We start from the raw sequence: 12,206 nt of genomic DNA on the forward strand, positions 1-12,206 counted from the left end.
ATAAAATGTATTTCTTCACTTTGTACGAGTCAAGATTAATTCACAAAAATGTCTAGCATGAGTATGTGTGAGTGTCTGTTTGTGTTTGTGTGAGTGTGTGTGTGTTAGTCAGACCAAGCAATATTACTCTTTATATGATCGAACAGTCCACTGAGAAGATACTTATGTACATCATTCTAAAACTTTGTGGAAAGAAAACCAACTCATATAAAGTGTGAGCCATTATGAAAAAAATTTGCACAGGCAGAAGCCCCTCTTCCGTAACATGCTGCAAAATTTAACTAAAGTGTTGACACAAGTTTCTCCTGTGATCTAGCTTTTTTACCACACTGAATCTACGTATGTCAATGCAAAATGAAATGTCTTCTTGGCAAACAATATGCTTGTCTCAGAGCTTGAACAAACTCTTCAAGTGTAAAACTATGGTGACCGCAGTATAATTTTTCTTCGTGTTTTAAAGTTGGATGGTTTTTTCTTTTCATACCTCATTTGAGGGTTTCCAGATTTGGAGGGCTTCAGCCTAATATGTTGTCCAATCTTTCGCTGGATTTAACAACTTGAAGATGAGCCAAAAGCATCAGGCTCATGTGAGAGCACTGTGGGATTAGGTCATCATACTGGCCACTCCAATGTGGGTCAAGCACAGTTATGGGTCAAGAAAACTACATGGTCAAACATGGATAGACTTAAGGAAGTCCATGATTACAGTTCACACATCTGATAACTCAACATTCTGGTTTATGCTTGTGAAATTTACCACCATGCCCCTTAACATTGCTACCAGCTATAATCAACATGCTTATAAAGAAAAAAAAAGGCATGGGTGGGACTATGCAAAAAAAAAAAAGACTTTAGAATCCCTTGTAGTGATTCACATAACAATCTGCTACCTTTCAGTATTGCTGTTACATCACTATGATAGCCTACAAATAGTCCTTCAAATCACACTATCGACTTACAATATATTTTCATGTGCTATTGCATCTACATGATTTCTACAGAGATGTAGTAAAAATTTACCATGGCTTATGACACACACCCTGGCAGATATGTCAATGTACTGCCTTGCCCTGGGCCTGCAATAAAGCCGCAATTCTCTGCTCTATGCCAGCAAATGTATTGATATATGGGAGTTTCCTGTACAATTTGTATATCGTTAACACCACGCAAGATATTATATGTTTTGATTATGGGCTTCAAATGTCAAAGCCGGGAGATATAGCGGGTAGTCATCGTTGTATAGTTCTTATTCACAAGTCGGTATTCTACATGATTAAAAAAAAAATGACAGATTCACATAAAAATGTAGAGAGAGAGAGAGAGAGAGAGAGAGGCAGTAACACTGAAGCAACACATTTTGATTTCAAAATCTGTTACCTGCATATTTAGGAAAGACAGCATATCATATAAATCCTACAGAAACAACAACAGCAACAACAACAAAAATCAGACATCGAGCATGGATGTATATTGTGTATATATATCAATATATATATATGTATGTATGTATAGCTATAAAAACACATTTCCTAGCATCAACCAATAAAATACGTCACTAGTCTTTCTGCAAGTCTAATCCATTAATTAAAATGAAGCACCTGAGACCAAGAGTTAGATTCAATTGAATTTCTCTCTCCCAGCCACATAAAATATATAAAGCTCTACAACATTGTAGGCACTTAAAAATTATCCAGAGAAAACAGAGATATTGAAAAAAAAAAATCTAAAATGTCTACAGATCTTCTCTCCATGAAACACTATCCAAATTCAGTTAAAAAAAAAGAAAAGAAAAACCCAACAAGGAATAAACTTCAGAGTCATCATTTATATCTGTACATCTTTTTGTATACTTACAGGCATCAACAACAATTAATGCACTACACAAATGTTATATCATGGCCTACTTGATGAGGTGTGTAGAATTGACATGATAGCCAATAAGTTTAAAAAAACCAAAGCAATGAATAATCACTAGCAAAGGTGGATACTATGTTTAACACTGCAATGTAGATATGCACTGAAATATGATAATGTCTGACTTATGGAATATTGCCAACAGGGCACGCAAATGAAGGGGACAAATGAAAAAGAGAGAGGCTACAACACATGTACACAAAAGGAAAGAAAAAAATAAAAAATGAGAAAATATTGTTGCATACCGACTTCACGTCCCAACCAATACCCAACTGGCAAGATTAAATAATTTGTCCTCTATCGATGAGTATATCTTACACTATGGGTACACATCACGTACAAAAATTGTTGGAAATACAAAACACGCAACCCTCACAGAGCTTCAAAATAATTGTCCCTCTTCATCATAATTTGCGAACTCGTGCGAATATCGGCCCGGACTCGCGGGTCAGACATTTTCCCCGTTTTTCTGTCCTCTCACGTGTCAGCTTTCAAATCAAGTATGGAGGCGAGCAGGACCTGCTTGACTCACAAGAATATCGATCCACTTTTACTACGCAGCATTGTCACATTGTGCTGAGAGTAACTTCACTCTCTCTGAGGTCATATCTGGTATGGAGGTCCACTAATGCAGTATAACTTTGTACATGCCAGTTTCATCTCAATGCATTCCTCTTTGTAAACATATGACTGAAGGAGAGGACAGAAAAAGTCTATAAGTATACTCTTTTTCTTTTTTCCAATGTGAATACAAACTTTGCTAAAGTTTTGCTGAAAAGGTTACATTGAACGAAATGTCAATCACATACACGCACACACACACGCATGCACACGCTCGCTTAGGAATTTACAACCTGAAGAAAAATATCTTTGTGGTTATGATATGTAATGGTAGAATCAGCGCTGGCAAGATTCTATAGGATATAATGAGTGTACTCCACTGGAGTTGGCTAAGTGATAGACTTAAAACAGTGGGAGGCTGAAAGCAAGACTAGCTCTGCAAGGGTTGCGTTGGTGCAAAGACTGATCGTACTGTACATAACGTGGACTACGCTTTGAGTCTACATAACATATTCAGGTTACAGTCAACAGTATGAGTACGCTTGCATACAGAATGTGGGAAGGTAGTCCTTTCTCCTACGGTAATAGTTCTTGATTATGTTAAAGTCACGTTCTGCGAATTGTCTCCCCTAGACAATTAGTATGTTACTCCTAACATTTTGATTGCACGTATTCCATAGTTTCTGTTAGTTATTGGAATGTGCTGAACACGATTACATTGCTTTGTACACACAATATCCTGAAGTTAGAAAGATATATGCACAGATGGTGCAGAGAGAGATAGAGAGGGATAGAGAGAGAAGATATGAGCTATAATTGAAAAGCATATATATATATCATATCACATATGCAACAAGTATTATAACATGGAATAGAAAGAACATTTACGTCGTCCACTTTATAAAATTGTTATGGCAATAATTTATGTATATATGTATATGTTTATATATATATATATAATATTTATATATTATATTCACAATTCTCATGTCAAAACATGATCCTGTAAATAGGCTTAATAATATATCTGTACAATTGACTGATAAAACATTATAAATTGCTGAACATACTGCTCAAGTAGATTCTTCATTTTGCGAAGAAACAAAAAAAAAAAATGAAATCAGAAAACAGAATGCTTGCAAACGTGTCCAACAAAAATGGAGGAAGTCATTAAAAAGCAAAAAGCTGACCGTATTTCTGCACATGAGAGAAATGCTAACCCTGCTTCTTGTGTCATATTGCAACAATAACAACAACAACAGAAAAGAATATATTACACAGCCATGGTTCAACTAATGGCACTTTCATGATTACATTAGATTTTTTCTTTGAGCACGACATTGAGGCAATTTGACATTCAATTTTTAACTTTAGAAAAAGAAAACAGTGTCATTATGCAAGAATCATCCACAGTTATGGAGAGGGTTGACAACATATTCCATCATGGCAGCCGTTCTATTTATTTTTTTCTTCTTCAATGAACTGAGGAAGCTGGCAAGAGAGAGCGAGAGTGGGGGGTTGGGGTAAGGGGTTGGCATTCTCTATTTGACCCTTTCAGTGTCACTGAATAAATGTGACCGAATTCCACACACAAACCTATGAACAAGAAGTTAAAAGGAATAATTAACCATTTGCAGATGAAACAAAAACCCAGCATTAGTGCTTCAAAATAGTTCTAAAATGTGAGTTAGGGATAGAAACAACCACTGTAAAATTTTGAATCCGTATAATCGATGTTAAGTGTTGTTAAATACACAAAATGTGAACAATAGTTATAATAAAAATGTTTCCGGATTAAACCGTCTACAGTTATGGTTTATTGAGAAGAACACTGATATCTCCCCATATTTTAGGCTTTATTGCAAAATTTTTATATGGTAGGATGTTTTGTGATACAACAAACCTACACATATGCATCAAATGTGATATCTTGAACATTTTTGAAATCACTACTCCCAAAGGTAAACTGGACCTTTAATGTTGCATGCAGAGGGTTAACCGTCTTCTACAAACTTCTACTCTCTAAAGTCTTGACTGTGATTCTTATGAATCATCCCCTATTTCCGAGTCCTGCTTTTCCGAGTCCTGAAATGCTGCGCAACATGCTGCTACAACTTACAGCAACAATTCATGCAAATTGAGATGGTGTAGATTTTTTTCTTAATGTCTATTCTTGGACAAAAAAAAAATGAATGCATCCACATTAATCTAGCATACCTTAATACCCACATACTTCATAGGAGAAAAGAATGCATTAGGGAAAGGAGGAGAAATATTAAGTGAACAGATAATGACTGAGAAAGATATTTGAGTAACGGATAGTAAAAATAGCAATGTAGGAACTGGAATGTAATAAATTGAGCATGATGGGTTATAAGTGCTTATCATAAAACTCAAAGGAGATTTTTTTTTTCATTACTGAAGTTTATGAGAACTGCAGATGGATGAATAAATAGTAGGCCTTGACAATACAATGCGATTTCAGTTTAGAAGAAGAAGGGCATTAATGAATGACACTATAGATTCTAATGCACAAATGGATTTTTGAATTTGCAGCTCAACTAGGACATGAGGGCAATTAGAAGGAAGAACTGAAAAGTGCCAATGATTTGTGTCCTTAGAACAGGACTGAAACAAGGATAGTTGTAAAAATGAAGGAAAGAAAAAGTGAAAGAGAAGAAGAAAGAGAAAGACAGAAGATAAGATTTGACATTGACAACTACTACAACAACAAGGATGTAAACGAAGAGGACAAATTAGGTTTTCAACTGTGGTGAAGTATCTTTAGAATGAGGAGAATGCATATATGCATCTTGATTGAGAAATTCAAAAAAACTGTGCCAACCCCTACCCTTCTCTCACTCTCTTGTATGCCAGAATATTTTAAAAAAAATCTCAGATTGAAAAATCTCACTTCCCCCTGAAATAAAATGAAGTCTATAGGTATGATAGGCAGGTGACATGCTTCATATAAAAATGAGATAAAGTCCTGCTCAATAAGGGTGAAATACATAACAGCATCAGCTATCCTACGTAGCCTGCCGGAAAATACCAATTCCTCATCCGCACCTATGGATGCCACCTATAGATGTATTTTGGAGAATGAAAACATGAAATCTAGGAGGGGAAATTCCTATTTCACTGCAACCTGTTGCAAGTTCTTGGTTCCAGTGGGAATCCAAAAAAAAATGCTTTGACAGACTTCAGCAAGACAGCTAATTTAAGGAGCATGGGATACAGCATTGAGCTCCTGTATTGCAGGTACATGTACTTTTAAATTGTCAATTCACACACTTTGACAAAAAATCATCATCACATCAAATCAAAACATAGTAAGATGGATCTTCACTGAGGATGAAACAAAACCCGGTAACGACATCAGAACCGAAAACAAATGATAAAAAAAAAAATGACATTGACAAGAGTCATAATTCTTGAAGGAATTAATGAGTAGACTTGAAAATCAGGTCCTTCAGTCTCCACAGACCTTTGTGTTTGAACACCAATTCACACCCTGATGAGATATTAAACTTGATATCACTCAATCCTATCAAACTTTCCCTTTAAGATGAGTCTATCTCACACAACCACCACAAAGCGTTCAATCAAATACATACTAGTTTACACAAATAAGCAGTTAGGAAAGAAGCACTGTCAATTGCGGTCATTGAAAAGTTCTAAAGTCAAAAAAGTGGAAGGAATTGAATTGAATATGTACAATCACGCCCACTCGTCTTCCTCAGTATCCGAGTAACCAGCCACACCCCCTTGTCCATTGTCAGTCACATGCTTGCGCCCCGGTCCCCTGGGCACTCCCTGCGGGGTTCTTCGTGGACTATGGGCCTGAGTGCCATGACCACGCCCTTTCTCCACCCCTCCGGGCCGGTATCCGTTTGGCATGCGAGGGTCAACGTGCGGGTCTGACGGGCCCTGCTCTTGAGTCCTCATCACCACATCGTAATGCGGTGGTTTCTCATCTGGGGGCATCCGAGGGTCTCCCTTGCTCCCTCCCCCACTGCCCCGGGGCACGTGCTGCGGCGGTGGTAGCCGCATGGGGCTGTGGTCTCGGCTGCGCGGTGCCGACGGTCGCTGCCGCTGTCTGGGCGTAATGTTTCCGGAGCCGCCGCCACCACTACCACCACCGCTGCCACTGCGGCCCTCGCCCGGCACTGTGGGTAATCTGCGGCCTGTGTGCTTCCGGGATGGAGGGCTGGAATGGGCGCCCTCATGGTCCACTCTCTCGCTGCTGGGGGCCCGCCCAGACTGGGAGGGGCCCGCCTGTAAGGTATCCCTGGGCTCTCGCCAGCTCGGGGAGGGGCGTCGTTGACTGCTGGGTCTCTCCGGCACGAAGGGGTCCTCGTAGGGGTAATCATCGTACACATCGCGGTCGTGGAATTCAACGTAGTCGGGACCGCGGTGACGATCCCTCCGCCTGGTTGTCGGTGAGTGGGGCGGGAACCGCTGTGGGGACACGTCGCGGCCGATTACAGGTGCTCTTCGTCTAGAAGGAGACGGGGACCGACCTGGAAAGATAAACAGGAGAGCTGACCATCAACATATGGACAATAGATCAGAAGTCCTGTTGAAATAGTATTCTATACTCATTAGGCTTATTGGGCAGCCATTCAAAGGTATAGAAGTTGTATGAGGAAAAAAGTAAAAAAATCTGGGGTCTATTTCATAGAGATATTTGAAATTGCCTTAAGGGTTAGGAATGATTGCAGTTGCCATGGCAACTACTCAAATAATTACAAAGTGATTGGTGCTTCCTGGCTGCTGCCATGGTAACCATAATAGATAGAGATGGCGGAAGACACAATACAGGTGTGCTGTTTGTGATTTGGATACATTTATTGACAAATGAATTGTACGATGCTTTGACCTTCAACTACCTGCACATACTCAAAAAGTTCCTACAACAGATGTTATTATGTTATTTCTTGCTGTTTATTGCATTTGAAATTAGAATTGTGCTCCCTACACATAACTCCTTTGACAGAACCAGCTTACTGTGATTTAGTGTTTGAAAGTTCATATCTACTCATTGTGTTGTAACAAAGATATTTCAGAGCACAGCACAAACTTGAATAGAAGGTATTCACGTACTTGCACTGCCAATTATCTAAATATTTTGAATTTAAATCTACTGGTACAAGAAAGTCAAGGCAAAATGTGCATGACATGGTTGTCTCTGTAGTGAATCACAGCACTGTCTTTTTAGGATCAAGCTAAACATAGCCAAAAACAACATGCACAGTGAAACTGTTCATTTTCTCATAACTTAATTGATACTAAAACTCAAACATATAAAAGCTTTCAAGACATTACCCATCAATGGACAGCATTCAATATAAAAAAAAGACATGCAAAGACATTTATCATTAACAGTGATGTTTATACTGGCGTACTTCTGATATTCAAATATGGCATAGGTGTGTGTCGACTGTTATATCATAGATTATGTTGCATATGAGTTTTGCATTGTCACAAACACGTAAAAAAAAGAAAGAAAAGGAGGTTGGTGCAACAACAAGTACGAACATGTGGCAAAAACATAGGAGGGTGGGATACGGAACTGGAAATGGACCTGAACCGGGTACCATTTTTATAACTTTTATTTGCAGCGAGGAAGGATATCATATAAGAAGGATGCTAACATGACGGTATGCTTCCTGAAACAAATGGTGTTTTCAACCACAGGAATTTCCTATTGACTTCGGGGGCTTTTTGCTGGGATGTATCGAATATTTGAGCAGAGACGAAATAATATCAGACATGGACGTCACGTAATGGCAATCTTTCTACCCTAGAAGAGATCTGCCAATTGTTTGGCGAGCTTATTCTGATTCCTGATGTTTACAAACAAGCAGACCTTCCAGAACATGGTGCCTTTTCAAGAGAGAAAAATTCTCTCCCTTGAGAAAAAAATATTTTGCATGAATACTAAGGGGCGGATTGGAAAGAAAAGAGAGAATACTGTATCATAATCACAGAAAGCATAATAGACTGTACATATACTACTCGTGGGTAATCTTAACCATGTTGAATTCAGTCATATATTTGATAATCTGCTCCTTTGATTACATCTGTATTCTTGAAAAGAAGAAGAAGAAATTATTATTATTTTATTTTGTATGAGGTAAATTAAACTTGAAAACTTAAAGTGTGGAATGATAGAGAGCGAAACAAAGACAACAATAACAAACAAAACATGAATACACTTGGGCTGTGTACACATATCCACAAATATAATACATGAATATATCAGTAAAAACACAGAATTAATAATCCAACAGAACTGACTGATTAATAGTGCAACATTCAACATCAAAGCACACAGTTAAAGGGAAAGTGGACACAGTGATACTATATATAGAAAAAATAATAATTAAAAGTAAGATTAAGTATTTTCCCCCTTCAAATTAATGAATTCTTGTGTCAAGTTCTTTTTATTGCAACCAACTTACAAATAGCCCTTCATTGATAAAAATAAGCACCAGTTATTCAGTGTTTTATAAGTAGCCATGATAAAAAAATCATGGGCATACATTCTTGGGTTGGACTTGAATCAACGATCTCCTGATTACTAACCAGGTGTCGTATCCACTAGACTACCAAGCTTCTGCCTGACAGCCAGTGCTGGTTCCAGTCCTTTATAGCAGCTGGTGCTGCATATCTATTCACATCAATTCATATTAAAGAGTATGACATTACTACTAAAGAAAAAAAAAGAGTACTCAGTGTTCACTTAACGTCGATGAAGAGTTTTTATGTTTTGTTTGTATGAAAACCAAACATTTCAACCTTGTAATTTTCTGGACATCTTGGCAACTGATAATCACACCCTAACCTCTTTAAGTGCTTGATAGAACAAATTCCTCAAACCAAGCCAAAAATATGAAGGAGAATGGGGAAAAAATCTATTTGGGTTTCTGTCGGTTCATTTTTTTCTTTTATGTTTCTGCCTCAAATTAGCTGCACAGTATGATTACCAGATGGACTCCGTTGCACGTCCCAATACCAGAACTTCTATTTGCTGAAGTTTTCATAAATGTTCTCACTGGTGCACTTGTTTTGTTTTTACTGCAATGCTGACTGAAATAATAATATACGATAACCCATGATCTTAAAACTTGCCATAGTTATAGTAACAACATGACTAAATGATTGTCGCTATAGTGATGGCATCACTGAAGTAACTTTTTTTCCCCCTAAGAGCAAACTTTGCCAATTCAGCATAAAGAATGATAACCTGATGATAACTATTTTCTTTTTTTGATGTACCTGAAATTCTACATCAAATATGGGATAAGAGCCATTCTGTAGTTGAATAATTAAGACATTGTAGCACCCGTAAAAGTAGAATTGGAAATTATACTTAAACAAAATGTTAGTTGTACTTGGTTAATGTTACTGAAAATTACAGTAAGTATAGCGACATAGACACTGAATGTTTTAAGAAAAAAACGATGAAAGCCTTAACCAGTGTCTTCATATGATCCTGTACAGAGCTCTGTGTGATTGTCTAAAATCACAGCCTACAAGATTTCTGCACAAAATCTCGCAAAACAATAATGGCAGTAACGATAACAATCACACTGAGTGTAACAGGTATTACATAACAGTATTTGTGAGTCAAATTTGTGATGTACATACACACAGCAGCATTCATAACATAGCATGACTTTTCTCTGTTATATGTTGGCACAAAATGTGCACTGTTGGGTACACAACACATTTACACAAGGTAAATTGGGAGGGGGAGAACTTATGGAAACAAATCACAAAACCACAATACTGATAAAATATACATCTGCATAACATTGACGCAAACATTCATTGTCCCTGGAACAAACAAACATGGCTGACATCACAAAGCAACATCTCAAGCACAGGCTCTTACATACATAACATCTTCTTGGAAACAGACACAAATATTGATTGGTTCATTCTTGTTTTCTTTATTTTTTCAGACATTGAAATAAAAATGAAAGATTAAAAAGAAACAAACAGAAAAAAAACACAACTTGAAATTGAGAAATTGAAAGATAGGAAGAAAAGAGAATGGTGTGTGTTTGGGTGATTGTTTTTTGTGTTGGTCAGAAGAACACGCAGACTGTAAATGTGGCTGGGGAAAAGTTTTGCCTGGAAATCAAGAGTGATGGCTTGTAGTTTGAGGCACAGAAATTGCAGATGGTACAGAAGGAATATGAGCTACTCTTGTATTTATACTGCGAACGTTACCCTCGATGCCTGAGAGCGGGAGTGGTAGCTGGCACTGCTGGATCAGCTAAGGATAATGACATTGTGACTGGCAGTATTATGACATACCAATCTCAAGAGTCTCCATGCTTGAAATCTTTTTTTTAGTTCACCATTTGTTTATCGAAGACTGATAAACTTCAGAGAATTTGAGCCACAAGTTGTTTTGCTTTTATTTTTGTTGTGATATAGCACCATGTTATACTTATAAAATCATAGACACTAGAGCTTTGAAAATACCAAACCAACTTTCAAATCATGTAATTTGTCTGAAAAAAAAACCACCCTAACAACATATGTTAACAAGTTGGAAGTTCTCTTTTGTTATTATAGTCTGTGGACATTTTAAAATTAGATTTTTTAATGTATCTTTTTAAAATGTAATATGAAGAATGAGTTTTGAATTGACCTCTAGTGTTTAAATACCAGGTCTACAGTAGGCTTGACTGAAGTTCATAATTTTTTTTTTCAAAAACTGGGCTCTTCTCTGGTTCGGTATCAATAAGAAAGGACAAATCATATGACATTGGAAACTGTAATGTCTGTAGAACAATATAATGATAGTGATGTTTTAGCAACTTCATAAAGCTTTTTTTTGGCAGGTCACAATGAATTATATTCATAGGTAATTTTAGAGTTAATTATTAATATTATTGAAGATCACAATTCACTACCTATTGGTAGCATATATTATGATTAAACCTTCAATAATGTCTACAGTAATGGCTCAAGACGTAAAATTAATTTTTCTCCAAACAGATTCCAGCCATATCTACCACTTCTGCATCCAGACGGGAGCGTTACGTGGCTATACACCCTAACCATTAGTGAACATAGTCGTTAGTCTAATGCTGCAACATAATCAAAGCAGAGTTGGAGAGCAGTACTCTGAGTTACTGTTACTCAAGTGACAACGGTAGGGAACGACATTCACATACACACAAAATTTGCGTCAGCCAAGTGCGCAACATGATTCAACTCAAGTCATTTTCCGAACACTGCGTGTTATCACTGCAAAATACGGTACTGACTCTTCTAAAAACGCAGGTGAGAGATTAAGGGGAAAAAAATATGAAAAAGACCACATAATGGCGCACACTCAGAACAGGTACTTGCAGGTACAAACGCAGATTGTGTGACGGCATGTGTTCACTTCTGTGTGCATATGTCGGTGTGTGTGTGTGTGTGTGTGAGTGTGTGTTTAAGCAATTGTGGGATCAAAGAGTGTGATGATGGTGGCAGTGGTGGTGGTGGTGGCTGAGGCGGTTGCCATGGAGACGTGTGGTTACCTGGGCTTAAGAGAGGTTGGGAGGATGAGACGCTTTCCTCCGAATCCAGCCGTTCATGACGGCTACTATTACAGGGACCCTTTATTGAGGCACGCAAGGGGGATGGAGGGAGACCAATCAAACGAATATATAGGTTAGTGCAATCAAACAAAAACAACTCAAACTGGCAGAACATCAATC

At 37.7% G+C, this 12,206-nt stretch overlaps 1 protein-coding gene across 1 annotated transcript in view; it reads right to left on the reverse strand.

The window, feature by feature from the left end:
• Window positions 1–234: 234 nt before the first annotated feature.
• LOC139713117 (voltage-dependent calcium channel type A subunit alpha-1-like) overlaps window positions 235–12,206 on the reverse strand; it is a 303,372-nt gene continuing 291,400 nt past the window's right edge. The window contains exons 47-48 of the mRNA XM_071624874.1: window positions 12,027–12,105; window positions 235–6,998 (exon numbers count right to left, since the gene is read on the reverse strand). Of these exons, the coding sequence (XP_071480975.1) occupies window positions 6,196–6,998; window positions 12,027–12,105 (882 nt within the window). The 3' untranslated portion in view covers window positions 235–6,195. The remainder of the gene's footprint in view (window positions 6,999–12,026; window positions 12,106–12,206) is intronic.

Source organism: Diadema antillarum, unplaced genomic scaffold, assembly GCF_040938485.1.
Source record: "Diadema antillarum isolate AM-2024a unplaced genomic scaffold, OU_Dant_1.0 scf00000042, whole genome shotgun sequence".
Taxonomy (NCBI): domain Eukaryota; kingdom Metazoa; phylum Echinodermata; class Echinoidea; order Diadematoida; family Diadematidae; genus Diadema; species Diadema antillarum.